This window comes from Pristiophorus japonicus, chromosome 16 (assembly GCF_044704955.1).
Source record: "Pristiophorus japonicus isolate sPriJap1 chromosome 16, sPriJap1.hap1, whole genome shotgun sequence".
NCBI classification, from domain to species: Eukaryota; Metazoa; Chordata; class Chondrichthyes; family Pristiophoridae; genus Pristiophorus; species Pristiophorus japonicus.
Window position 1 is genome coordinate 37625926 of NC_091992.1, and position 26928 is coordinate 37652853.

General features: G+C 43.6%; 1 protein-coding gene across 1 annotated transcript in view; it reads right to left on the reverse strand.

Moving 5' to 3' along the window:
* The window catches only part of tyw1 (tRNA-yW synthesizing protein 1 homolog (S. cerevisiae)), a 202336-nt gene extending 176257 nt beyond the window's left edge, over positions 1-26079 (reverse strand). The window contains exons 1-3 of the mRNA XM_070857215.1: positions 25771-26079; positions 18532-18651; positions 650-776 (exon numbers count right to left, since the gene is read on the reverse strand). Coding sequence (XP_070713316.1) covers positions 650-776; positions 18532-18651; positions 25771-26043 — 520 coding nt within the window. The 5' untranslated portion in view covers positions 26044-26079. The remainder of the gene's footprint in view (positions 1-649; positions 777-18531; positions 18652-25770) is intronic.
* Between the last annotated feature and the right edge of the window lie 849 nt (positions 26080-26928).

The following is a 26928-nucleotide window of genomic DNA, read 5'->3' on the forward strand; positions in this document are numbered from 1 at the left end:
ACACAAGATTCTGACGGGACGGGACAGGTTAGATGCGGGTAGAATGTTCCCGATGTTGGGGAAGTCCAGAACCAGAGGACACAGTCTTAGGGGTAGGTCATTTAGGACTGAGATGAGGGGAAACTTCTTCACTCAGAGAGTTGTTAACCTGTGGAATTCCCTGCCGCAGAGTGTTGTTCATGCCAGTTCATAAGAACATAAGAATTAGGAACAGGAGTAGGCCACCTAGCCCCTTGAGCCTGCTCTGCCATTCACAAGATCATGGTTGATCTGGATATATTGGATATATTCAAGAGGGAGTTAGATATGGCCCTTACGGCTAAGGGGATCAAGGGGTACGGAGAGAAAGCAGGAAAGTGGTACTGAGGGAATGATCAGCCGTGACCTTATTGAATGGTGGTGCAGGCTCGAAGGGCCAAATGGCCTACTCCTGCACCTATTTTCTATGTTTCTATGAGAGGGGGAGGGGGAGAGGGGGGGGGGGAGGGAGAGAGAGAGAGGGGGAGAGATGCCACAGATGATCTACTTTTTTGTATATAAAAGGGATTGCCTTTTGTGCTTTGAACAAACAATGAGACTTTCCCCCAGTGTGGAAAATCAAAAACACAAATTTCTGGTCAAGCAGAGGTGACCTTTTTAACAATCATACCTTGCTTTGTGAGCGCATTCCTTAGTGCTGGAGTGATCATTTCTCTTGGTTCTGCTATTTCATTTTTTCCAATGGTATATTTTGATGTTTTGAGTTTTACAGATTCTTCGTCAGCTTCCCTTTGTTTCTGGAAGAGCACAGGAAACGGAATGAAGAATGAATACAGGTTACAGCACAATAGTTCAAAGTACAAACAGTGCACAAAACACTCTGTGCAATTTGGAGATTGGGAGAAAGGGCACATTTATTTATTTTTTTAAATATATAAATGGTCTTTCACACTACATAAAAGAAAAATTCCGTCTCAAGATTTCCCCCTGTTCCAATGTGTGACCATGAGGGAAGTCACTGGGCTGCTTCTTTTTGTCTCCTCATGCTGCTCAAGTTGTTTAATTCCAGTGAGGCAGACTTCCCTTTAAAAGTGATGTTCTCGCAAAGTGGCTGCTGTTCCAGTGAGAATAACTTCAGCACCAACATTTAGTCCAATTTCCAAATTATATCTTTTCTCCCTCATTTAAAGGTGGAGGTTCACTATCAAGGAACCAAGTAAGGATCTAACTATTGTCCATGGTAGCACACAGGCCTGGCAGAAAGTACAACTTGTATTTATATAGCGGATTTAACGTAGTGAAATGTCCCAAGGCGCTTCACAGGTGTATGACGAGATTTAAAAAATTTGACACCGAGCCGCATAAGTAGAAATTAGCGCAGGTGACCAAAAGAGGTATGTTTTAAGGAGCGTCTTGAAGGAGGAAAGAGATGGTAGAGAGGCGGAGAGGTTTAGGCAGGGAGTTCCAGAGCTTGGGGCCTAGGCAACAGAAGGCATGGCCACCAATGGTTGAGCGATTATAATCAGGGATGCTCAAGAGGGCAGAATTAGAGGAGCGCAGACATCTTGGGGGGTTGTGGGGCTGGAGATTACAGAGATAGGAAGGAGCGAGGCCAGGAAGGGATTTGAAAATAAGGATGAGAATTTTGAAATCGAGGCGTTGCTTAACCGGAAGCCAATGTAGGTCAGCGAGCACAGGGGTGATAGGCAAGCGGGACTTGGTGCGAGTTAGAACACAGGCAGCTGAGTTTTGGATCACCTCTAGTTTACATCGGAGTAGAATGTGGGAACAATCATGAATAGACCACTGCCCATGACAGTGGTATAAATATACAAATGAGATCTATTTTCAAAATCTTTTTAAATACTGGTGCATGTTCTGTGGTGGTGCTCACAGTAACCAGCTAATCTGCTGTTGTAGATGGGATTCGAGCATTAAACTATGTAATGCATCAGGTACTATTCTGCTACTAAGGAGAAACTATGTCCCTTTGTGGCCACAATGTTTAACTGCTGTTAAATACTGGACGAGATCAGAGTTCAATGACTTTTTAGGTTAAGGTCAGAACCCTAATTTTCATTCTCTTTTTAAAACACAAAGTGGTTGATAAAAGTCAGCGAGGTTAGATATATTCTGGTTCCTGTGTCAATTAAGGAATTTTCAATTGTTGGGGGACATAATTTTTTTTAAAAATTTGTTCACAGGATGTGGACATCGCTGATAGAGCCAGCATTTATTGTCCATCCCTGGAGTGGCTTGCTAGACTATTTCAGAGTCAACCACAATGCTGTGGGTCTGAGGTCACATATAGGCCAGACCAGGTAAGGACAGCAGATTTCCTTCCCTAAAAGGACATTAGTGAACCAGACAGGTTTTATGACAATCTGGTAGTTTTATGGTCACCATTACTGATATTAGCTTTTAATTCCAGATTTATTTAACTGAACAGCTGCCATCGTGGGATTTGAACTCTTGTCTCTGGATTACTAGTCCAGTAATATAACCACTAAGCTACTGTTCCCAATACATTCCAAAAAACTGCTTTTTGTTCTATGGTCCAGGGATATTGTTTTCTTCCAAACTGTAGATTTAAACAATAGGACATTATCGCTCTCTCTCTATCATTCTCTTCTCAGCTCAACACACAAATAAAATATAAAGCTAACAGGCGTATTAGATTTTTTAGATGAAAACCTACTCAAAATAGTCATTCAGTTTATTTCTAACACACTTTTAAAAAAAACATAAACTCTTAGAAACGAAATTGACTTTGACTGAGAAAAATAAATCATAGATTGTTCTATCAACGATAAATACAAATGGTGCACAACTGATATTATCAATCATGTTAGAAGTGAGTCTCTTCCTGCTGTTTCTCTCAAACAGATAACTTATCGATTTTAAAAAACACAACACAAACTTTATCTAGATTTTGAAATGTGTCCTCTAGTTTTTCTTCAAATAAGTCATAAAAGAAAAGCACGGAGCTTGAAGAGGATCATTCTTTTAGTCGAGCTGACAAAATGTTATTCACGCTTGGTAGGAAATTGTACACACTGCACATGCTCAGGAAACAGGATCTAACTTCAGATAGCAGTCGTAGTCCAGGCTTTTGAGACAGGCTGAGGCCTTCAAGTGAAAACATTAATGAAAGTGTCCAAAAAGATAAGTTATTGTGAAATATGTATTTATGTTGAAGGAGTGTTTTGAGTGATTCAGTTGATTAGCCGTCACCTTTCTTTCATTGGTTGGTTTTTCGAACTGGTTGTTCAGCATGTGTTATTTTCAGCATTGCTTAGTAGTTTCACACTTGTAGTTTCCTAGATTTACTTGCCTCACTTTTACTACACAAGTTCCCTATCTCCATTCTGATTCGCTCCTGGTGAGTCAATCAGCAGCGTGTCATCATTCATCATCATAGGCAGTCCCTCGGAATCGAGGAGGACTTGCTTCCACTCCCAAAGTGAGTTCTTTGATGGCTGAACAGTCCGATACGAGAGCCACAGACCTGTTACAGGTGGGACAGGCATTCGTCGGGGGAAGGGGTGGGTGGGGCTGGTTTGCCGCACGCTCCTTCCGCTGCTTGCGCCTGGCCTCTTCATGCTCCTTGCGTCAAGACTCAAAGAGCTCAACGCCCTCCCGGATGGACTTTCTCCACCTCGGGCAGTCTGCGGCCAGGGTCTCCCAGCTGTCAGTGGTGATGTCGCACTTTACCAGCGAGGCTTTGAGGGTGTCCTTATAACGTTTCCGCTGTCCTCCTTTGGCTCGTTTACCAGGAAGGAGCTCCGCATAAAGCATTTGCTTGGAGAGTCTCGTATCTGGCATGCGTACTATGTGGCCTGCCCACCGAAGCTGATCGAGTGTGGTCAGTGCTTCAATACTGGGGATGTTAGCCTGGTCGAGGACACTGATTTTGGTGCGCCTGTCCTCCCAGGGGATTTGCAGGATCTTGCGGAGACATCGTTGGTGATATATCTCCAGCGACTTGAGGTGTCTTCTGTACATCGTCCATGCCTCAGACCCATACAGGAGGGCAGGTATTACAACAGCCCTGTAGACCATGAGCTTGGTGGTAGATTTGAGGGCCTGGTCTTCAAACACACTTTACTTCAGGTGGCCGAAGGCTGTGCTGGCGCACTGGAGGCGATGCTGAATCTCCGCATCAATGTCTGCCTTTGTTGATAAGAGGCTCCCGAGATATGGGAAATGGTTCACATTGTTGAGGGCCGCGCCGTGGATCTTGATGACTGGAGGGCAGTGCTGTGTGGCGATGACAGACTGGTGAAGGACCTTTGTCTTACGGATGTTAAGCGTAAGGTCTATGCTTTCATATGCCTCAGTGAATACATTGACTATATCCTGGAGTTCAGCATACTGCAGCTCTATGGAGCGTCCTCCTCCGTTTCGGATGCCCCCAAAGGTTTGTCAACATCCTTCGCCTGCTTCACGATGACATGCAGGCCGTGATCCTTAACAACGGATCCATTACAGACCCAATCCACATCCGGACCGGGGTCAAACAGGGCTGCGTTATCGCTCCAACCCTCTTCTCAATCTTCCTCGCCGCCATGCTCCACCTCACAATCAACAAGCTCCCCGCTGGAGTGGAACTAAACTACAGAACCAGTGGTTTGCTGTTTAGCCTACGCCATCTCCAGGCCAGGTCCAAGATCACCCCAACCTCTGCCATTGAGCAGCGTGTGACTGATAGAGTGAGACTAATACAGTGTGACAGGAAGTAGGTATGATGCTCACAGGAGATGTTCATTCTATGCAAGACTTTTAATACATTACTTTTGGATCTCCTCTGACACTGCTCACAATAAAGACAGAGGGTACGGTCGGGTGAAGTGGCGGTACAGTTGAGCTGAGAAGGGAAGGATTGGAGGGGGTGGGACAGCTTTGAGAATGCTAATAGATAAATGTAGATCAGTAATTGTTTCTCAATAAGTGGCTCTGTACCATGGAAAGTCACACAATACACTCTCGGTCTCGGCCATCTTCCTGTCGCTGTTTCTCTTCCTCCTCGCGTTATATGTCTTTCTACTCTTTTCTGCTCATGTCTGTATCTTACTGGTTTCTCTCTTGGTTTTCTTTCGTAGCTCTTGTTGTCGTTTATTCATTTGCCTTCTCTGCCTCTTCTTGTGTTAATGGTCGGTGCAGGTGTCAGTTGTTGGAAATTACGGGCAGTGGTTTGGGAGAGAAGCAGCCAGGGCTCTGGATGGTTGTGGGTTGTGAGTTGGAGCGGGGCAAGAGATCGGGCTTGTGGTGTCAACAGCCTTGAGTCGATGGATGGTGGATCACACAATGGCAGCAACACATACGATGAGAGGGGTTGTGCTCCATTCAAGTTAACAGATATTTAGTACCTCAGTTCCGCATACTCTCTTCTCCCTTACCCCTGCTTAACACTGCCTTGCTCCAATCACCTCCCCCGCCACCCCGTAGCAGTTCCTTTTGATTACTCTCAGCCCATTGCTTCCTGCTCACTCTCCCATCATAACCCCCGCCTACAATTCACACACTCCCATCTCCTCCCTGTCCCTCCTGCTAATGCCGATTTTCCTTGCTCTCATCACCTCTCCTACCCCTTTATAGGCAGCGGCCTATAAACGCTCAGCAGTCAGGCAGTCCGGGGAGTTCGTGAGAGGCGGGAGCCTATAAAGACCAGCCAGCGCAGCTGCAGCAGGGAGGCAAAAAAGTAGAAAGAAATCGAACGGTGACGTCACATCCAAGGGGGTAAGTGATTGGTAAGTAGTTTTTCTTTTTCTTTTCTATATCAGTAAGAAACCTTTAGCATTGTTGTTGCCAATTTAAGTGTATCTAAGTCATGGCAGGACAGCTCGGACACGTGTTTTGCTCCTCCTGTACTATTTGGGAAATCAGGGACGCTTCCGGTGTCCCTGACGACTACGTGTGCGGGAAGTGTATCCGCCTGCAGCTCCTGACGGACCGCATTGTGGCACTGGAGCTGTGGGTGGATTCATTCTGGAGCATCCATGATGCTGAGAATGATGTGAACAGCACGTTTAGCGAGTTGGTCTTACCGCAGGTAAAGGTTACACAGCCAGATAGGGGATGGATGACCAACAGGAAGAGCAGTGCAAGGAAGGTAGTGCAGGGGTCCCCTGCGGTCATCCCCCTGCAAAAGAGATACACCGCTTTGGGTACTGTTAAGGGGGATGACTCATCAGCGGAGGGCAGCAGCAGCTAAGTTCATGGCACCGTGGGTGGCTCTGCTGCACAGGAGGGCAGGAAAGAGTGGTAAAGCTGTAGTGATAGGGGATTCAATTGTAAGGGGAATAGATAGGTGTTTCTGCGGCCGCAACAGAGACTCCAGGATGGTATGTTGCCTCCCTGGTGCAAGGGTCAAGGATGTCTTGGAGCGAACGCAGGGCATTCTGAAAAGGGAGGGTGGACAGCTAGTTGTCGTGGTGCAAATAGGTACCAACGATATAGGTAAAAAACGGGATGAGGTCCAACGAGACGAATTTAGGGAGCTAGGAGCTAAATTAAAAAGTAGGACCTCAAAATAGTAATCTCAGGATTGCTACCAGTGCCACGTGCTAGTCAGAGTAGGAATCGCTTGAGGAGTGGTGCACAAGGGAGGGATTCAAATTCCTGGGACATTGGAACCGGTTCTGGGGAGGTGGGACCAGTACAAACTGGACGGACTGCACCAGGGCAGGACCAGAACCAGGGAAATCTTTATTAGTCGGGAAATTGTGTTGGGGAAATTGATGGGATTGAAGGCAGATAAATCCCCAGGGCCTGATGGCCTGCATCCTAGAGTACTTAAGGAGGTGGCCTTGGAAATAGCGGATGCATTGACAGTCATTTTCCAACATTCCATTGACTCTGGATCAGTTCCTATGGAGTGGAGGGTAGCCAATGTAACCCCACTTTTTAAAAAAGGAGGGAGAGAGAAAACAGGGAATTATAGACCGGTCAGCCTGACCTCAGTAGTGGGTAAAATGATGGAATCAATTATTAAGGATGTCATAGCAGTGCATCTGGAAAATGGTGACATGATAGGTCCAAGTCAGCATGGATTTGTGAAAGGGAAATCATGCTTGACAAATCTTCTGGAATTTTTTGAGGATGTTTCCAGTAAAGTGGACAAAGGAGAACCAGTTGATGTGGTATATTTGGACTTTCAGAAGGCTTTCGACAAGGTCCCACACAAGAGATTAATGTGCAAAGTTAAAGCACATGGGATTGGGGGTAGTGTGCTGACGTGGATTGAGAACTGGTTGTCAGACAGGAAGCAAAGAGTAGGAGTAAACGGGTACTTTTCAGAATGGCAGGCAGTGACTAGTGGAGTGCCGCAAGGTTCTGTGCTGGGGCCCCAGCTGTTTACATTGTACATTAATGATTTAGACGAGGGGATTAAATGCAGTATCTCCAAATTTGCGGATGATACTAAGTTGGGTGGCAGTGTGAGCTGCGAGGAGGATGCTATTAGGCTGCAGAGTGACTTGGATAGGTTAGGTGAGTGGGCAAATGCATGGCAGATGAAGTATAATGTGGATAAATGTGAGGTTATCCACTTTGGTGGTAAAAACAGAGAGACAGACTATTATCTGAATGGTGACAGATTAGGAAAAGGGAAGGTGCAACGAGACCTGGGTGTCATGGTACATCAGTCATTGAAGGTTGGCATGCAGGTACAGCAGGCGGTTAAGAAAGCAAATGGCATGTTGGCCTTCATAGCGAGGGGATTTGAATACAGGGGCAGGGAGGTGTTGCTACAGTTGTACAGGGCCTTGGTGAGGCCACACCTGGAGTATTGTGTACAGTTTTGGTCTCCTAACTTGAGGAAGGACATTCTTGCTATTGAGGGAGTGCAGCGAAGGTTCACCAGACTGATTCCCGGGATGGCGGGACTGACCTATCAAGAAAGATTGGATCAATTGGGCTTGTATTCACTGGAGTTCAGAAGAATGAGAGGGGACCTCATAGAAACGTTTAAAATTCTGACGGGTTTAGACAGGTTAGATGCAGAAAGAATGTTCCCAATGTTGGGGAAGTCCAGAACCAGGGGTCACAGTCTGAGGATAAGGGGTAAGCCATTTAGGACCGAGATGAGGAGAAACTTCTTCACCCAGAGAGTGGTGAACCTGTGGAATTCTCTACCACAGAAAGTAGTTGAGGCCAATTCACTAAATATATTCAAAAGGGAGTTAGATGAAGTCCTTACTACTCGGGGGATCAAGGGTTATGGCGAGAAAGCAGGAAGGGGGTACTGAAGTTTCATGTTCAGCCATGAACTCATTGAATGGCGGTGCAGGCTAGAAGGGCTGAATGGCCTGCTCCTGCACCTATTTTCTATGTTTCTATGTTTCTGGGGGAGTATTTGCTAGTGCTGTTGGGGAGGTGTTAAACTAATATGACAGGGGGATGGGAACCTATGCAGGGAGACAGAGGGAAGTAGAATGGGGACAGAAGCAAAAGATAGAAAGAAAAGTAAAAGTGGAGGGCAGAGAAACCTCAGGCAAAAAGCAAAAAGGGCCACATTACACCAAAATTCTAAAGGGGCAAAGTGTGTTAGAAAGACAAACCTGAAGGCTCTGTGCCTCAATGCAAGGAGTATTCGGAATAAGGTGGACGAATTAACTGCGCAGATAGCAGTTAACGGATATGATGTAATTGGCATCACGGAGACATGGCTCCAGGGTGACCAAGGCTGGGAACTCAACATGCAGGGGTATTCAACATTTAGGAAGGATAGACAGAAAGGAAAAGGAGGCGGGTGACATTGCTGGTTAAAGAGGAAATTAATGCAATAGTAAGAAAGGACATTAGTTTGGATGATGTGGAATCGGTATGGGTGGAGCTACGGAATACCAATGGGGCAGAAAACGCTAGTGGGAATTGTGTACAGACCACCAAACAGTAGTAGTAAGGTTGGGGACAGCATCAATCAAGAAATTAGGGATGCATGCAATAAAGGTACAGCAGTTATCATGGGGGACTTTAATCTACATATTGATTGGGCTAACCAAACTGGTAGCAATGCGGTGGAGGAGGATTTCCTGGAGTGTATTAGGGATGGTTTTCTAGACCAATATGTTGAGGAACCAACCAGGGAGCTGGCCATCCTAGACTGGGTGATGTGTAATGAGAAAGGACTAATTAGCAATCTTGTTGTGCGAGGCCCCTTGGGGAAGAGTGATCATAACATGGTAGAATTCTTTATTAAGATGGAGAGGGACACAGTTAATTCAGAAACTAGGGTTCTGAACTTAAGGAAAGGTAACTTCGATGGTTTGAGGCGCGAATTGGCTAGAATAGAAAGGCAAATGATACTTAAAGGGTTGACGGTGGATAGGCAATGGCAAACATTTAAAGATCATATGGATGAACTTCAGCAATTGTACATCCCTGTCTGGAGTAAAAATAAAATAAGGAAGGTGGCTAACCGTGGCTAACAAGGGAAATTAAGGATAGTGTTAAATCCAAGGAAGAGGCAGATAAATTGGCCAGCAAAAGCAACAAACCTGAGGACATGGAGAAATTTAGAATTCAGCAGAGGAGGACAAAGGTTATAATTAAGAGGGGTAAAATAGAGTATGAGAAGATGCTTGACGGGAACATAAAAACTGACTGCAAAAGCTTCTATGGTTATGTGAAGAGAAAAAGATTAGTGAAGACAAACGTAGGTCCCTTGCAGTCGGATTCAGATGAATTTATAATGGGGAACAAAGAAATGCAGACCAATTGAACAAATATTTTGGTTCTGTCCTCTCGAAGGAAGACACAAATAACCTTCGGAAATACTAGGAGACCGAGGGTCTAGTGAGAAGGAGGAACTGAAGGATATTCTTATTAGGCGGGAAATTGTGTTCGGGAAATTGATGGGATTGAAGGCCGATAAATCCCCGGAGCCTGATAGTCTGCATCCCAGAGTATGTAAGGAAGTGGCACTAGAAATAGTGGATGCATTGGTGATCATTTTCCAACAGTCTATTCACTCTGGATCAGTTCCTATGGACTGGAGGGTAGCTAATGTAACACCACTTTTTAAAAAGGGAGGGAGCGAGAAAGCAGGTAATTCTAGACTGGTTAGCTTGACATCAGTAGTGGGGAAAATGTTGGAATTAATTTTTAAGGATGAAATAGCAGCATATTTGGAAAGCAGTGATAGGATTGATCCAAGTCAGCATGGATTTATGAAGGGGAAAGCATGCTTGACAAATCTTCTGGAATTTTTTGAGGATGTAACTAATAGAGTGGACAAGGGAGAACCAGTGGATGTGGTGCATTTGGACTTTCAAAAGGCTTTTGACAAGGTTCCACACAAGAGACTGGTGTGCAAAATCAAAGCACATGGTATTGGGGGTAATATACTGATGTGGATAGAGAACTGGTTAGCAGACAGGAAGCAGAGAGTCTGGATAAACGGGTCCTTTTCAGAATGGCAAGCAGTGACTAGTCGGGTGCTGCAGGGCTCAGTACTGGGACCCCAGCTCTTTACAATATACATCAATGATTTGGATGAAGGAATTGAGTGTAATATCTCCAAGTTTGCAGATGACACTAAACTGGGTGGCGGCATGTGCTGTGAGGGGGACGCTAGGAGGCTGCACGGTGATTTGGACAGGTTAGGTGAGTGGGCAAATGCATGGCAGATGCAGTATAATGTGGATAAATGTGAGGTTATCCACTTTGGGGGCAAAAACGCGAAGACAGATTATCTGAATGGCAGCAGATTAGGAAAAGGGGAGGTGCAACAAGACCTGGGTGTCATGGTTCATCAGTCATTGAAAGTTGGCATAAAGGTACAGCAGGCATTGAAGGCGGCAAATGGTATGTTGACCTTCATAGCTAGGGAATTTGAGTATAGGAGCAGGGAGGTCTTACTGCAGTTGTACAGGGTCTTGGTGAGGCCTCACCTGGAATATTGTGTTCAGTTTTGGTCTCCTAATCTGAGGAAGGACGTTCTTGCTATTGAGGGAGTGCAGCAAAGGTTCACCAGACTGATTCCTGGGATGGCAGGACTGACATATATCAACTGGGCCTTTATACATTGGAGTTTAGAAGGATGAGGGGGGATCTCATAGCAACATATAAAATTCTGACGGGACGGGACAGGTTAGATGCGGGTAGAATGTTCTCGATGTTGGGGAAGTCCAGAACCAGGGGACACCGTCTTAGGATAAGGGGTAGGCCATTTAGGACTGAGATGAGGAGAAACTTCTTCACTCAGAGAGTTGTTAACCTGTGGAATTCCCTGCCACAGAGAGTTGTTGATGCCAGTCCATTGGATATATTCAAGAGGGTTAAATATGGCCCTTACGGCTAAGGGGATCAAGGGGTATGGAGAGAAAGCAGGAAAGGGGTACTGAGGGAATGATCAGCCATGACCTTATTGAATGGTGGTGCAGGTTCGAAGGGCCGAATGGCCTATTCCTGCACCTATTTTCTATGTTTCTATCACTCTCCTATCCTATCCCCTCCCCTTCCCAGCACTATCTCATGGCTTGCTTGTCACCTCTCTCCCCATCCTTGCAATGACCCAATACCCACTATCCATCTTGCTACCCCAGCCTCACCCCACTATGCAAAATTATCTCCTCCTTATCCCACTCCTCCCCCAATCAGCCTAACCCTTAAACGGTCAAACATTATGAATAGAGTGTAGAACTATAAAGCACTCTAAATAAATAATTGCTGGTTTTCCAGCTTAGTGCCAGAAGCCCAAGGCCCAAGATGGCAGGGGGAAGAGTTGCCAGTTCCTGTTGCAACTCACAAAGAGCAAAACCTGGTCAGGAGGTAGCAAGTGTCCAAGGTAAGACACCCAAAGCAGTGAAAAAATAGGGGGATGGGGTGTCAGCAGAAAGAGGAGAGCCTAGGGTCTGCAAAGGATGGTGAGCAGGGATGGGAAAAACACAAGAGGAAATAAAAGTTAATAAAACTTACATTTTGTCAACTTTTATTTCTGCCTAAATTCCTACTTTAAAATTTCTTGAGGGCCAAAAGCAGGCCGAGGAAAGGAGCAGCAGCACCACCTGGTGTCAGGGAAAACCGAGCTGGGAGACGGGAGTTTGTAGGAGTAACAGCACCACCTCGAGTCCAGAGAGAGTATTGGCATTGTACAAGGAAACAAAACAAATCTCAATCTGCAATCCATTTATTAAAACTGCACAGAGAACTTCACCAATATTTGATGCATTAGGGAGTTATTTATAGATTTCTGAATTTATTAGCTTCAAGCATCATCCAGTAAAAAGAACAGGCAGATTTTTTTGGTGAACATCTCCAGGCACAACAAGTTAGTGACACAGATTGGATATCAACAGGCAGATAATTGTTATAAACATATTTATTAGCACAGTATCTTTGTTCATAGCAACTAAAGTCGCATGCTTATAGAGTTTATCGGGACACAACTGAACACAGCCATCGTGACCAGAGATCTAACCACTAAACAGCCAAGAAAGACAACACAAGATAAGTAGACTACTGGCCATATTTGACAAGCGACATGTTCTTCTACCTCAGTGACAAAGCTGGTTCTCTTACTGCCTCTGTCAGCACTATGAATCAATGGAGAAATGTCAGTCATTACTTTGATTCAGGTTTTTTCCAGACAGGTTGTCAAGAAATGTTGCTGTGTTTAACACTCGCCAGAAAAGTTTGATGGAATTCATTAAACAATCTGCAAAGTTTACTAGCTCTGAAACTACAAATGCATTATTCACTGTCTTAGTTCAATTGCCAGTTTTAATATAGACATTTTTTGCATTAGGAACTCCTTCAAGTTTGGAATTTATATTTTGTTTGATTTTTGGAAGGATCGGGGAGAATAAAAATCTTAAATGCGAAAAACCTTCCCAAAGCTTAAAATGCTCGAGTATTTCTGTAGTTTTCACTGCACTGATCAAAGGCAAACTTTCGGCACATCATCCATTTAACGCCCATATAAGCGCTGAGATGCAGGCTTTCGCTCATATTTGCTGAAAATTGGAAACTAGCGCCTGATTATAGCCCATTTATCGCCGGCACAACTTTCGGCATACAGGAATGAGCTGCATCGCCCGGCCTACTTTTTTTAAAAAAAATGACGTCATCCTCGTGCAAGGTCGAGAACAGTGTTTATAATGGAAAATTGCGCCCAATTATGGCCCAAGCTATCGCCGAGCGCTACTTTCGGCAGTTCCTCCACAATTCGCCCAAATGATCGCTGGCCTAAAAAGACGCTGAAGAAAAGCTGCAATAACTCGGCACTACGGGGAGGATCCGAAGTAAAAGACTGCTTCAAGTGCTTGTGGAGAATCAATTTGAGTGATTTTAAGGGCCATTTTGACTCTTGCCAATCATCTAATCATATTAGTATTTGTTGAGGACAAATATAGCGATTTATTATGATAGGGCCTGTAAGTTCTCAACCAGTATTGATCACTAATCACATGCTGCAGAATAGAGATGGGAGAATAAAATGAGAAAAGTTACATACAAGTACATTGCTGTAATGTCAGGGTTAATATTAATCATGGATTTTTTCTCCCTCTGGTCCACAGTACAAGTAGAAGCAGAACTAGGGTATGTCATCCCATGAGGAAGGAAATGGAGTTCACCTCAGTTGGCTGATAGCTTTTATTTTATAAAGCAACAGGGGCTAGAATAAAAGAAAGGTTCTATAATGTTATTGATGGGGACCAGATCCCCTGTTCTCTCTGACAACCCCCTGTGGGAAAAGTTCTTTGCCTGAAAAAAAACGTGCATGCACAGAACGACCGTTGATATGGACGCCAGCCTTGCACGACTGAATACATCGCTAAGGCCCATTTCACATCGCTAAGGTATCGCCCAAATTATAAAACAAAACTAACGCTTTTAAAAATGGGCGATATTCCAGCGATCCTGAAAAATAAAAAAAGCACTAAGGTCGGAAATATCGCCCAAAGCGACCATAGTGGAAAGTCTAGCCCTGTGGGTACATTCCACACATGGTAAATGAGGCAAAGTGACCCATAACATATGGAATTGGATAAAAATAGTGTCATGCAGAATCTGGAAGGGATCAAATATTCACAAAACTCTTGGGGCAGATGACATACATCCTAAAATCCTCAAGGAATTAAAGGAGGATATTTTTCCAAGAGTTCCTTAAATCCTGGAGAAATACTCAAGGACTGGAAGATGGCAAATGTAGTTCCAATATTCAAAACAGGAGCGCAGCTTGAACCTAGGAATCACAGACCAGTTAGCCTAACATCCACAGAATCATAAACCTTTACAGCACGGAAGGAGACCATTTCGGCCCATCGTGTCTATGCCGGCCAACAAGAGGCTATCCAGCCTAATCCCACTTTCCAACTCTAGGTCCGTAGCCCTGTAGGTTACTGCACTTCAAGTGCACATCCAAGTATTTTTTAAATGTGGTGAGGGTTTCTGCCTCTACCACCCTTTCCGGCAGGGAGTTCCAGACCCCCACAACCCTCTGCGTGAAGATATTTCCCCTCAAATCCCCTCTAAACCTTCTGCCAATTTCTTTAAATTTATGCGCCCTGGTTGTTGACCCCTCTGCTAAGGGAAATAGGCCCTTTCTATCCACTATATCTAGGCCACTCATAATTTTCTCTCCAGTGCAATCATGTCCTTCCTGTAACGCGATAGCCGGAACTGCACGCAGTACTCCAGCTGTGGCCTAACCTTCAAGCATAACCCCCCTGCTCTTAGATTCTATGCCTCGGCTAATAAAGGCAAGCAGTCCATATGCCTTCTTAACCATCTTATCCACCTAGCCTGCTACCTTCAGGGATCTGTGGACCTGCACTCCAAGGTCCCTTTGTTCCTCTACACTTCTCATTGTCCTACCTTTAATGTGTATTCCCTTTCCTTGTTAGCCCTCCCCAAATGCATTACCTCACACTTCTCTGGATTAAATTCTATTTGCTACTGCTCTGCTCACCTGACCAGTTGATTGATATCTCCCTGCAGTCTACAGCTTTCTTCTTCATTATCAACCACACAGCCAATTTTAGTATCATCTGCAAACTTCTTAATCATACCCGCTATGGTCAAGTCTAGATCATTGATGTATACCACAAAAAGCAAGGGACCTAGCACTGAGCCCTGCGGAACCCACTGGAAACATCCTTCCAGTCACAAAAACACCCATCAACCATTACCCTTTGCTTCCTGCCTCTGAGCCAATTTTGGATCCAACTTGACACTTTGCCCTGGATCCCATGGACTTTTACTTTCGTGACCAGTCTGCATGTGGGACCTTATCAAAAACTTTGCTAAAATCCATATATATTACGTCATACACACTGCCCTCATCGACCCTCCTGGTTACCTCCTCGAAAAATTCAATCACGTTAGTCAGACACGACTTTCCCTTAACAAATCCATGCTGACTGTCCCTGATTAACCCGTGTTTTTCTAAATGTAGATTTATCCTGTCCTTCAGGACTTTTTCCAATAATTTTCCCACAACTGAGGTTAGGCTGACTGGCCTGTAATTATTCGGTCTATCCCTTTCTCCCTTCTTAAACAAAGGTACCGCATTAGCAGTCCTCCAATCCTCTGGCAATACACCTGAAGCAAGAGAAGACTGGAAAATGATGGCCAAAGCCTCTACTATTTCCTCTTTTGCTTCACTTAACATCCTAGGGATACATTTCATCCAGGCCTGGGGACTTAGAGGGGAAAATGCTGGACTGTATTCAACAATACTCTACAAATCAACATTTAAAGAACACAGCTATCAAAAGTATGGGTTTTAGAAGCAATAGAGCAAACTTGACAAGCCTACTGGAATTCCTTGAGAATAACTAAGAAAGTGGTCAAAAATAATATAGTAAATCTAGATTCGCTGGATTTTTTAACAAGGAAATTTAAGACTCATGGAATAGTTGATAAATTGCTTTTGACTGATTGAGATTAAAGGGTGGAAAGTGCTGTGTCTGGACAGAAGGTAAACCATTGTTATCACACAAGAATCTGTTCTGGGACCCCTGCAATTACAATGGCCCGAACTTTGCACTAAAAATAATGGTGAGGTTATCAATGCTCCCCTTTACTAAGAGTAAATCGGACAACAACTTCCCATGACCACACATGTAATTAAACGTGGAAATCAGGAAGTTGCTATCCGATTTGCCCTCTTCCTCCAGAAGCTTCGCTATACCAGTATCTCGGCGCGAGACTCAGCATTCAAACACATGGAATGGCATGAAGTTGCAGTACATGTGTGATTGATACCCACTAAACTTAGGGCTTGTTCATTCCAGTGTAAGTGAGTTTTTTAGCGGCGTGATAAGTCTTAATTACTGGTAACAACCTCTCTGGCACTGAAAATGTAATTTTACAAATGTGAAGTCCTTCAGATTCTAATGTTGGAGATCTTAAAAATAAAACATTTTAGAAAGTAAATAATTTTTAGTTTTTACTATTTTTCTGACCTTTTGACTCTCTCTTAATCCCATCTTTCTTTCTCTCTATTATTTCGCTTTCTGCACATGATTAACTATTCTAACTGACACTTTTTGGTTCAGGCGCTGCGTGGCTCAGTAAGGATTCTTCAATCTGATTGGTTAACAAGATACACAGTTGCTCACCCTGTTCACACAGATCCCCTGTAGTGAACGCCGCAAGTTCCAGTGCAAAAGCCCACAGAAAGTCTGTGAGCAAGTGTGCAAGTGTAATGAACGACAAGCACCGTTCATTCACTGCTGACCACAAAATCTGGGCCAATATTTTGAATGATATGGTGCAGAATTAGGGAAAACTATTCTTGTTTGAAACTACAACTGCAAATTTAGTTATGATAATAGAATACTGGTGATTTTCTTTTGCAAAGGAAAAGGAATGCTTGTGAATCTGTGCCACACGACTTTTATTTTACAGAGCTCCCTTGGCATGGGTCACTGTGAGTCAAAGGATAAATTGTTTTATAACAATGGCGATATTGTACCAGGTGCTACATTTTTGCCCAATATTATTTCAGCTCTAATATCTTAGATGGCCTTCAAACATTAGTCCCAATCTCCACACATCCATGTCTATTCTTGCCTCGAGATCTGGGTAACTTTTCAATAATGTGCCCAAGAAAACGTAAAGCAATCTCGGTTTGGTAATTGACAGAAGAGGTGCTGAACTACCTTAAACTTCCATAAGTTCCCACTTTGAAAGCATTGGAGCATTGAATCTGATCATTTTTTTTTTAGTTTAAGATATAAAGCATTTAGTTTAGTTTATGATATTAAGATATCAACCATTGACTTAATTTTTTTAATGAATTAAACAATTAAAAATAAAATAATCTGGCAGTGAATAGCTACAATAGAAAGCATCGAGTAGACAAAGTAACAAGACTCACAAGCTAACCAGTCTTTTACTTACAATCTTTCCTGACTACGGGAGTTAACTGGGCTCTCTTGTCCTTTCCTGTCAAGTTTCAGTTCGCCGATCTTCTTGTACCTGACACTGCTTTATACAGTGACTGTTTTTACAGGGGCAGCCACTAACTAAAACTAGTCACAAATATTATTATTGTTGCACCATGTAATGTACAACTGATTTACAGTGATTGAAAAAGTCAATGCTGTTCACAGCTGTTAGTTTTTCTGTGAATAATGTACAACTGGCATTGATTGTTCTTATCTCCATAAAGACGATGTTATACGCATACTTGTATATGCATTTAATTTGTATTCCTGCTAGGTGCTACTGGTGAAGGTGAAGGCAAGGTGATACTGACAAGCACATTCCAATCTGTAAGGCTCCTTAACCAATACATGGAAAATAAAGAGAATTGGGATACAATTAAATTAGACCAAAGAACAAATGGGCTTAATGGATGAGCAAATATTGGTGTTGGAGGAGCAAAATAAAAAGGGGGCTCAACAGTGATACACAAAATGACTTATCTTTTGCCAACGTATGCATGATAGCTTTTAAAAACATTTCTCCCATGGAAGAAAGCAGCTCACCCATAGGGTGAATCAAGCAGCTCACCCATAGGGTGAATCAAGCAGCTGAGTCTTAATATTAGGTGGCAGGCCAAGCAGCTTTTCAATACTTCTCTGTGATGTGTCCAGTGTTACACCTCAAAGCTCAGAATAATATTGGCAATCCTCTTAAAGTGACAGCGTGAAAGGCAAAGGTTACAGACAAGCCTAACAGTTTTGGACACATTTAAAATGGGAAAGTCTGTAGGAAGATTTTTACTTGGGACTTTCAATGGGAAAACTCAAGGATAAGGCCATTACAAAGCTTATTTTTAAAAATTCCTTTAATCTGTCTGGAACAATTCTTTTTAAACGTCAGCTTTCTATCAAGTGTTTCATTTATCAACGAATAACACAAATCTCAGAATTTCAAAAATCATGAATGAAAAATTATGCCAGGGCCACTTTACACAACAGACAGAGAAACGGCAACATAAAAATGAAGGCAATCTACATTTTGTGCTGAAAGCAATTCATTAAATCCAGTCTTCCTGAACCTCCATTTAATTTTGCATCCGGGCTCTGATTGATTGAGGACAACCTTGGTTGATTGTATCAGTACCTATCACTGTGATAAATAGGCCCATACCTTTGCTCGTTTCATGTTGTTCATAACATTGCCCAGGTCCTCTACATCAATGACAGAAGCAGCTTCTGCACCATCTTCCGCACCAGATTCTTCTTCGCTGGTCGTCTCAAACAGCTCTTCCTGGAAGAGATTAAGAGCAAGTCAAAAGGTGAGAATAAGACTCATCAAAATCAACCAAAGTTAACTCTAGATCATACAAACAAACAAACCAGTAGTGATTGTCATACATCAAGTCTCTCCTCACTGACAGCAACTTTTGTTAAAATCTCATTTCAAGCATTCCAGTTTACCAAATTAATATACTTCCAGTTCATACACAAAACCCCACAATAAGCATGCAATTGGTCAGCTACGGAATTGGGGTTAAAGTCACAGAGGATTGTTAACAATGTGTCGAAACTACTGGTAAATATATGGAGGAGGTGATAAATCAGGGCAAAGAAATAACTCCACAAAGATATAAATCAAGGCACTCAGTAGACACAGAATTTATCCAATGGAGGGACCCGAGTAATAACATCACACACAGCAATGTGTTACAAGTGTATTTGAATCTAGGATCTACCCATGGTATATAGATACCACATTCTCTTTCCCACATGGCAGAGAACTCTCAATCTGTGTGGAGAATTGGGTTCTAACTAAAACTGGACGAGAAGCCACATGTTTTGTCCCCATTCCTGTTCAAGTCAGTTTCAGTAGCACATGTTCTCACTCACTGGCTCAGATTTTCCTCTCACAATAATGGTGAGGCTAACAGCACTCTCCGCTATTTAGGTGCAAATAGTACAGTAACTTCAAGCACGATCAAACACAAAATCCAAAAGTTGCCATTCAAGTTGCACCACTCCATCATTAGCTTCGCGACAAATGTATCTCACTGTCTGGCTCCCCATTGAAATACATTGAACGGCGTGAAGTTGCTGTATTTGTGTGGTGGATACGAACTAAACTCACCACAGAAAGTTAAATAGAATCATAATCTTGTCCATTTCAGTTCAAGTACCCTTATAACGACGAGATAACTGTTCATTACTCCCAGTCAACCTTTCTGGCACTGAAAATTAACTATTGCAAGTGTGGATTCTCAGTTCAAGTATTAACTGCTGTTGGAGATTTTACAAATGTCAAATTAAATATTAGAACATTTTTCTTTTTCTTTTTCCTTTGTCTCTTTTTTTCCCCCTCGCTTTTAATCCAATCTTTCTTTCCCCCTTTTTACTTCTCTTTCTTTACCCGATTTGATATTAAATTCACCCACTCTAATTTATACTTGCTTTTCAGATTTTGTGCTGCTAACTTCACAATCTTTTAATCTGATTGGTTAAGGAGATACAGAATTGGTTGCCCTGTTCACCCAGGTCCCAGACGCCCCATTCCCTCGCTGCGCCATTATGAGCTCGCACTTTCAGCAACTTATCACGCAAAGTATTTAAAAAGTGAATCGTGCAAGGACAAGTCTAGCTAAAGGCAGATGCCACTAGATGCACTGCTATAGCAAAATTTGGCCCACTGATTACATACCTCTCAGTTAAGAACTTCTCTCCATGCTGCCGATCGAGATCACATTCTGTCTAATATGTAATGAAAATATCTCCCCAAAATGCACTCAATTTAAAAAAGAATGTGACCAATGTAGAAGACTGCACCTACGATTCCCAAGATGCTGAGAGCACTGGATCAGGAAATCACCCCTATTGTTTATTATTGCCGTGACTGATGGGTTGTAAACACTTGACCTGAAGCAAGCATCTGCATGAAACAAATTCAAAGCAGGTACACAGAGAGAACAGTATCCACAGACAGCGAGCTGCAATGCAACATATTCACCGCACAACAAAGTTTAAATGCCAGAGTTGTTACAGAATTTTCAGCTTCGTTGGTCTATTTCAACAACTGGCAGAAGATCTGCCAACAAAGAACACAAAACCGTAAGTACTTTGTAAGTCAACTGGTCTTAATTGATGGTGTGTAGTTACAATGGTCAACCATGCATATGCTGATCCAATGTGTCTCTGACAGGGTCAATGGTGGGCACTGATTCAAACAAAAGTGAGACTTAATTCAGTGAGACCTAATTCAGTGAGACCATTTGCATTGATATAGTGCGTTATCATGTTATGTCTCAAAATGCTCCATGCAATGAATTAAATATTTAACAAGCACTAGCTATAACAACCTGAATTTATTGGACCTCACCAATGCTGGGTTTAAGAAATGCTCATTTTTAAATTTTCTTTAACTGGCTTTTCATTCCCATCAGAATGCCACTCAAATTGGAGATTGAAAAGAATCCTTTTTTTAAAAAATTAATTCTCAGGATAATAAGCCTCGTTTTTAATGCCCTACCAAAGGGGAATTTGAAAATACTGGCGGTATTGACCAGTGTGGTAGCGAAGAATTGCAAAAGGACGAGATGCAGCCATTACCACCAACAGCAAGGCAGCACCAAAGGACTATTAGTCCAAGATCCCAAGATCACAGCAAGGACGAGGGTGATGGATGAGCGGGACATTTGTGAACACAGCAATAGTGACTGCACTTAGAAATTTGTAATCTGCTTTCGGATTTCCCCGAGGACGTGATAAGGTGCAAGTTGATAGAACGCCAGAGTGATTGTTGCTGCATCTCATTCGTTGCAGCCTGTTGCATTTCTTCCCTGCCACACTGGTCAATACCACAGCATTTGTATTGGCTCCACATATGGTGAAGCAGAAGAGTACAGGGAGGAAATTCCAGAACATGCGGTCTAGGTGGATGAAGGCACGGCTGCAGTATGAGGCAAAGGGAGCGGGGGATGCCGACGCCAGAATCGGACGGCAAGGGTTTGGGTGGGGGGAGGCAATGTAGGACTGGAGAAAGTTACAAAAATAAGGATGACTGAGGCTACGAATGGAGTTGAGCAAAAGGATGAACATTTTAAATGGGGGACCGAAGGGCCATGTACGTTCATCTTAATGGACAAAGGAGATAGATTGAAGTTACAGCTACAAACCCAAGCTGTACATAGTTAAATGAAATATTATTTAGAAGAAAACTGATCTCAGATAAAATTCTGTGGTCTAAATGATGACCAAAGGAAAAAGTGCAGAATCTGCCCAGCAAGTGGGGCCAAGGCATTCCCTGCAGTTAGGAATCGAGAGTTCGCCTCGCTTAGGAGCCAAAGAAGAGGTGAAGAGGTGAAGAGGTGATCTGCGGGATGGGTCGTAGTCATGGTCTGAGTTGTGGTTAACAGGACCAAAACGTGGGCACTGTCAATGGTTCAAGTCAGCGGTCTGGGACTGCTGAGTGTTTGTGGTCCAGGGCTTCTAGGCCAATAGTGGTTTGGCACTGCCTCTGTTGGTAGCCTGCAGATGACCCACGCCACTCCTGTAGTCCATTGGACAGAAGGTTGGGGTGCAGGGACTGTCCTCAACTACAGTGTTTCCCTTACCTTCAGTAATAAATAAGGTCAGTCCTCTCGGGGTTATAGAAACATAGAAAATAGATGCAGGAGTAGGCCATTCGGCCCTTCGAGCTTGCACCACCATTCAATATGATCCTGGCTGATCATTTTTGCAACTTTTGTACCCCATTCCTGCTTTCTCTCCAAACCCCTTCATCCCTTTAGCCGTAAGGGCCACATCTAACTCCCTTTTGAATATATCTAACGAACTGGCCTCAACAACTTTCTGTGGTAGAGAATTCCACAGGTTCACAATTTTCTGAGTGAAGAAGTTTCTCCTCATCCCAGTCCTAAATGGCTTTCCCCTTACCTTTAGACCCCGGTTCGACTTCCCCAACATCGCGAACATTCTTCCTGCATCTAACCTGTCCAATCCCGTCAGAATTTTATATGTTTCTATGCGATCCCCTCTCATTCTTCTAAACTCCAGTGAATATAAATCTAGTCGATCCAGTCTTTCTTCATATGTCAGTCCTACCATCCCGGGAATCAGTCTGGCGAACCTTCGCTGCACTCCCTCCATAACAAGAATGTCCTTCCTCAGATTAGGAGACCAAAACTGTACACAATATTCAAGGTGTGGTCTCACCAAGACCATGTACAACTGCAGTAAGACCTCCCTGCTCCTATACTCAAATCCTCTCACTATGAAGGCCAACATGCCATTTACCTTCTTCACCGCCTGCTGTACCTGCATGCCAACTTTCAATGACTGATGTACCATGACACCCAAGTCTCGTTGCACCTCCCCTTTTCCTAATCTGTCACCATTCAGATAATATTCTATCTTCCTGTTTTTGGCACCAAAGTGGATAACCTCACATTTATCCACATTATACTGCATCTGCCATGCATTTGCCCATTCACCTAACCTGTCCAAGTCACTCTGCAGCCTCTTAGCATCCTCCTCACAGCTCACACCGCCACCCAGCTTAGTGTCATCTGCAAACTTGGAGATGTTACATTCAATTCCTTCACCTAAAATCATTAATGTATATTGTAAAGAGCTGGGGTTCCAGCACTGAACCTTGCCGTACCCCACTAGTAACTGCCTGCCATTCTGAAAAGGACCCGTTTATTCCTACTCTTTGCTTCCTGTCTGCCAACCAGTTCTCTATCCACGTCAATACATTACCCCCAGTATCATGTGCTTTAATTTTGCACACTAATCTCTTGTGTGGGATCTTGTCAAAAGCCTTTTGAAAGTCCAGATACACCACATCCACTGGTTCTCCCTTGTCCACTCTACTAATTATATCCTCAAAAAATTCTAGAAGATTTGTCAAGCATGATTTCCCTTTCATAAATCCATGCTGACTTGGACCGATCCTGTCACTGCTTTCCAAATGCGCTGCTATTACATCTTTAATAATTGATTCCAACATTTTCCCCACTACCGATGTCACGGGTTTGGGAGAGAGTGCTTCAGTGGCCAACAACAGTTTCTCCTCCTCCACTATTGTTGGAGCCTCACTTGATCGTGCCAATGTTTAGTGATGCCATCAGGCACTCAATTGCGCCAAGTATTTACAAAAGAAAAAGCTAACTTTAGAAGTGATTCCATTGAGCTATTGGCAGGAAGGAACAGAGCTTAGTAGATGTGAAAGGAGGATGTAAAAACAATTCAGGCAACTAGATGGTACTGCATTTGAAGTTTATTCCAGGAGTCTCCTCCTTACCTCCCAACCCCCAAATTATTTTATCAAATTACTCAGTTTCAGTATTTGGCATAGGGATGGGGGGATTGTCCTATGAGGAGAGATTGAGGAATCTAGGCCTATATTCTCTAGAGTTTAGAAGAATGACAGGTGATATCATTGAAACATACAAAATTCTTACAGGGCTTGACATGGTAGATGCAGGGAGGATCTGACTGGGGAATCTAGAATCAGGGGTCAGCCATTTAGGACCAAGATGAGGAGAAATTTGTTCACTCAAAGGGTGGTGAATCTTTGGAATTTTCTACCCCAGAGAACTGTGAAGGCTCAGTCGTTGAGTATACTTAAGACAGAGATCGATAGATTTTTGGATATTAAGGGAATTAATGGATATGGGGATAGTGCAGGAAAGTGGAGTTGAGATAATGATCTTACTGAATGGCGGAGCAGGCTTGAGGAGTCAAATGGCCTACTCCTGCTCATATTTCTTATGTCCTTAACTAACAAGTTAGGAATGATAATATGTTGAACAATGTTGTAGGAGACAGCAGTCATTAAAAAAGTGCTACAAATATTTATTCCCTATTCCTAGAGTCCACGTATTAGAGATAATTTAGGAGCATAGTGAACTCCCACTGTAATGTGACACTCGCTGCACAAGTGACTGCATTTTTTTTTTTGCTAGAGGTTATATGGTCTTCTATACAGCACACTGATTACAGAAACCACAGGACAGTTGGAGAGAGGTCACGTTATCCCATATTTTTGAGGGGAGTGGGGAGGAGAAGGAGGGAAAGGACCTGTACATCCACAAGCTACACTAGGGTGAGCTGGCTTTAGTATGTAGTTACTAGAGTCAGCTGTGGCTCAGTGGGTAACACACTTGCCTGAGTCAGGAGCTTGTGGGTTCAAGTCCCACTCATAGGCGGTCCCTCGAACGAGGATGACTTGCTCCCACGAGTTCACAGGTGTTTCGATGAAGGGCCCGATGTTCCAGTCCTGAATTCCAATTGAGGGGGTGGAAGATGCCTGTGCGTGAATTTTTGAATTTTTTTTTTTTTTTAAACGTGTGGTGACCGTTGCACACCAGCCATCACACGGGCTTGACAGAGTTAGGTCTTGGTTCAGTGGCAAGGATTAACCAAGACGACTGGAGACCTGCTCTGCTGCAGGGACCTAGCGCGCACACTGCAGTGTGGGCTGGCTCGTGCTGCCCCTGGGCCATCTGCTCTTCTGGGCCCTGTACCCTCATCTGTCTCACCTCCACCACAATCTCTCACCGCTCCTCCGCCATAAACACTTGCCGCTCATCCGCCCCGACCTTCCCACTCCTCCTCTGTACCTGAGTCCTCCCGATGTTCCTGCCCACGCTCCAAAAACAGCAACCAGGGTTTTGATGACGTCACCTCGTCTCTCATCTCAAAATTGTCGCACACTTGGAGCAGCTCGCACTGGAGGTTGAAGTGGTACGCCGCTCCAGCTCTTACTTCCCGACCCGCGGAGCTGTTCTCTCGCAGGTCGGGGGGGCGGGGGGGGGGGGGGACGATGTCCCAGTGCCCGCCGCTTCAGCTCTTTTACTTCCCGACCTGCGGAGCTGTTCCCTTGACCACATAAATCTAGGCCGACACTCCAGTGCAGTGCCAAGGGAGTGCTGCACTGTCGGAGGTGCCGTTTTTCAGGTGAGACGTTAGGTTGAGGCCCTGTCTGCTCTCAGGTGGACATAAAAGATCCCATGGCACTGTTTCGAAGAAGAGCAGGGGAGTTCTCCCAGTGTCTTGGCCAATATTTATCCCTCAATCAACATAACAAAAACAGTTTATCTAATCATCACATTACTGTTTGTGGGAGGTTGCTGTGTGCAAATTGGCTGCCACATTTCCCACATTACAACAGTGACTACACTCCAACAGTACTTCATTGGCTGTACTGCGTGATATAAATTCAAGTCTTTCTTTCTTACATACCCAAAAGTTAGACATTTTGCAGTGATTCTGTGAAAATGGAAAACCACTCGGTTTACTGGTGCAAGCTGAATCCATCCTCCACCAAACATAAGATGGAGGACAGAGTTGTGAGGTGAGCATTTACTACAATTCTGTACACTCAGTAGAGTGCCTTTAATGTGCTCTAATTTACCTCTCCACTACTATGATCCTCCGTCTCTTCTGGCACTTCGTCATTCTGACTGGATTCCTCTTTGTGCTTCTCTTTGGACTTGCATTTCCCCTTTTTGCAGCTACCGCCACACTCTTTCTTTCCCCCGTTGTACAGTACTTGCAGTCTGCTCAAGAACTTGGCTTGCCAGCTACTGAAGTCAGCCTCAATGCTGCCGTGCTTGCTCTTTACCACATTGCAGTCACCCTCTCCACGGGTCATAACACGACTGGCACTCAACATCCACAACCACATGTCAATATTTTTACCAATCTGAAAGAGACATAGTAGTGTTAAAGCTGCAATAGTTTATTTTGCTGTCCACAGTAAAGTTGTGAATACCAAATGCAAGTACACAAAAAAGCATCAGCAGAAAGAATATTTGAATCCTTGCAAGAAAAAAATATTAAATGTTTATCTACATGGGTAAATGTGAAAAAGAAAGAATTCTTAGGTCAGGAAAACAGTATTTGTAACTCCAAAGGAATCTATTTCCCTCCAAGCCCCAGGAACATGCACCATTCTGTGATCAATGTAGTGTCTGCAATGTAAATATACCCATTGTGTTTTTTTATTCAGTCACAGGGTGTGGGCGTCACTGACAAGGCCAGCATTTATTGCCCATTCCTACTTGCCCTTAAGATGGTGGTGCGTTGCCGCCTTGAGCCATTTTGTAGCAGTTTGATACAACAGAGTGGCTTGCTAGGCCACTTCAGAGGGTGATAAAAAGTCAACCACGTTGGTGTGGGACTGGAGTCAGATATAGGCCAGACCGGGTAAGGAGGCAGGTTTTCTTCCCTAAAAGGACATTAGTGAACCAGATGGTTTTTTACATCATGGTTACTTTTACTGGTACCAGTTTTATATTACCAGCTTTTTTTTTTAAAAACGGAATTCAAATTCTTAAACTTCCATGGTGGGATTTCAACTCACATTCTCTGGATTAGTCCAGGTCTCTGAATTACTAGATGAGAAGCATAACCTCTACGCCACCACATCCTTCATATAACAGATATTAAAATATGTTGACATGTAATATATGCGTGTAACCATAATGAAAGAAAGACTTGGATTTATACAGCGCCTTTCACAACCACCGGACATCTCAAAGACCTTCACAGCCAATGAAGTACTTTTGGA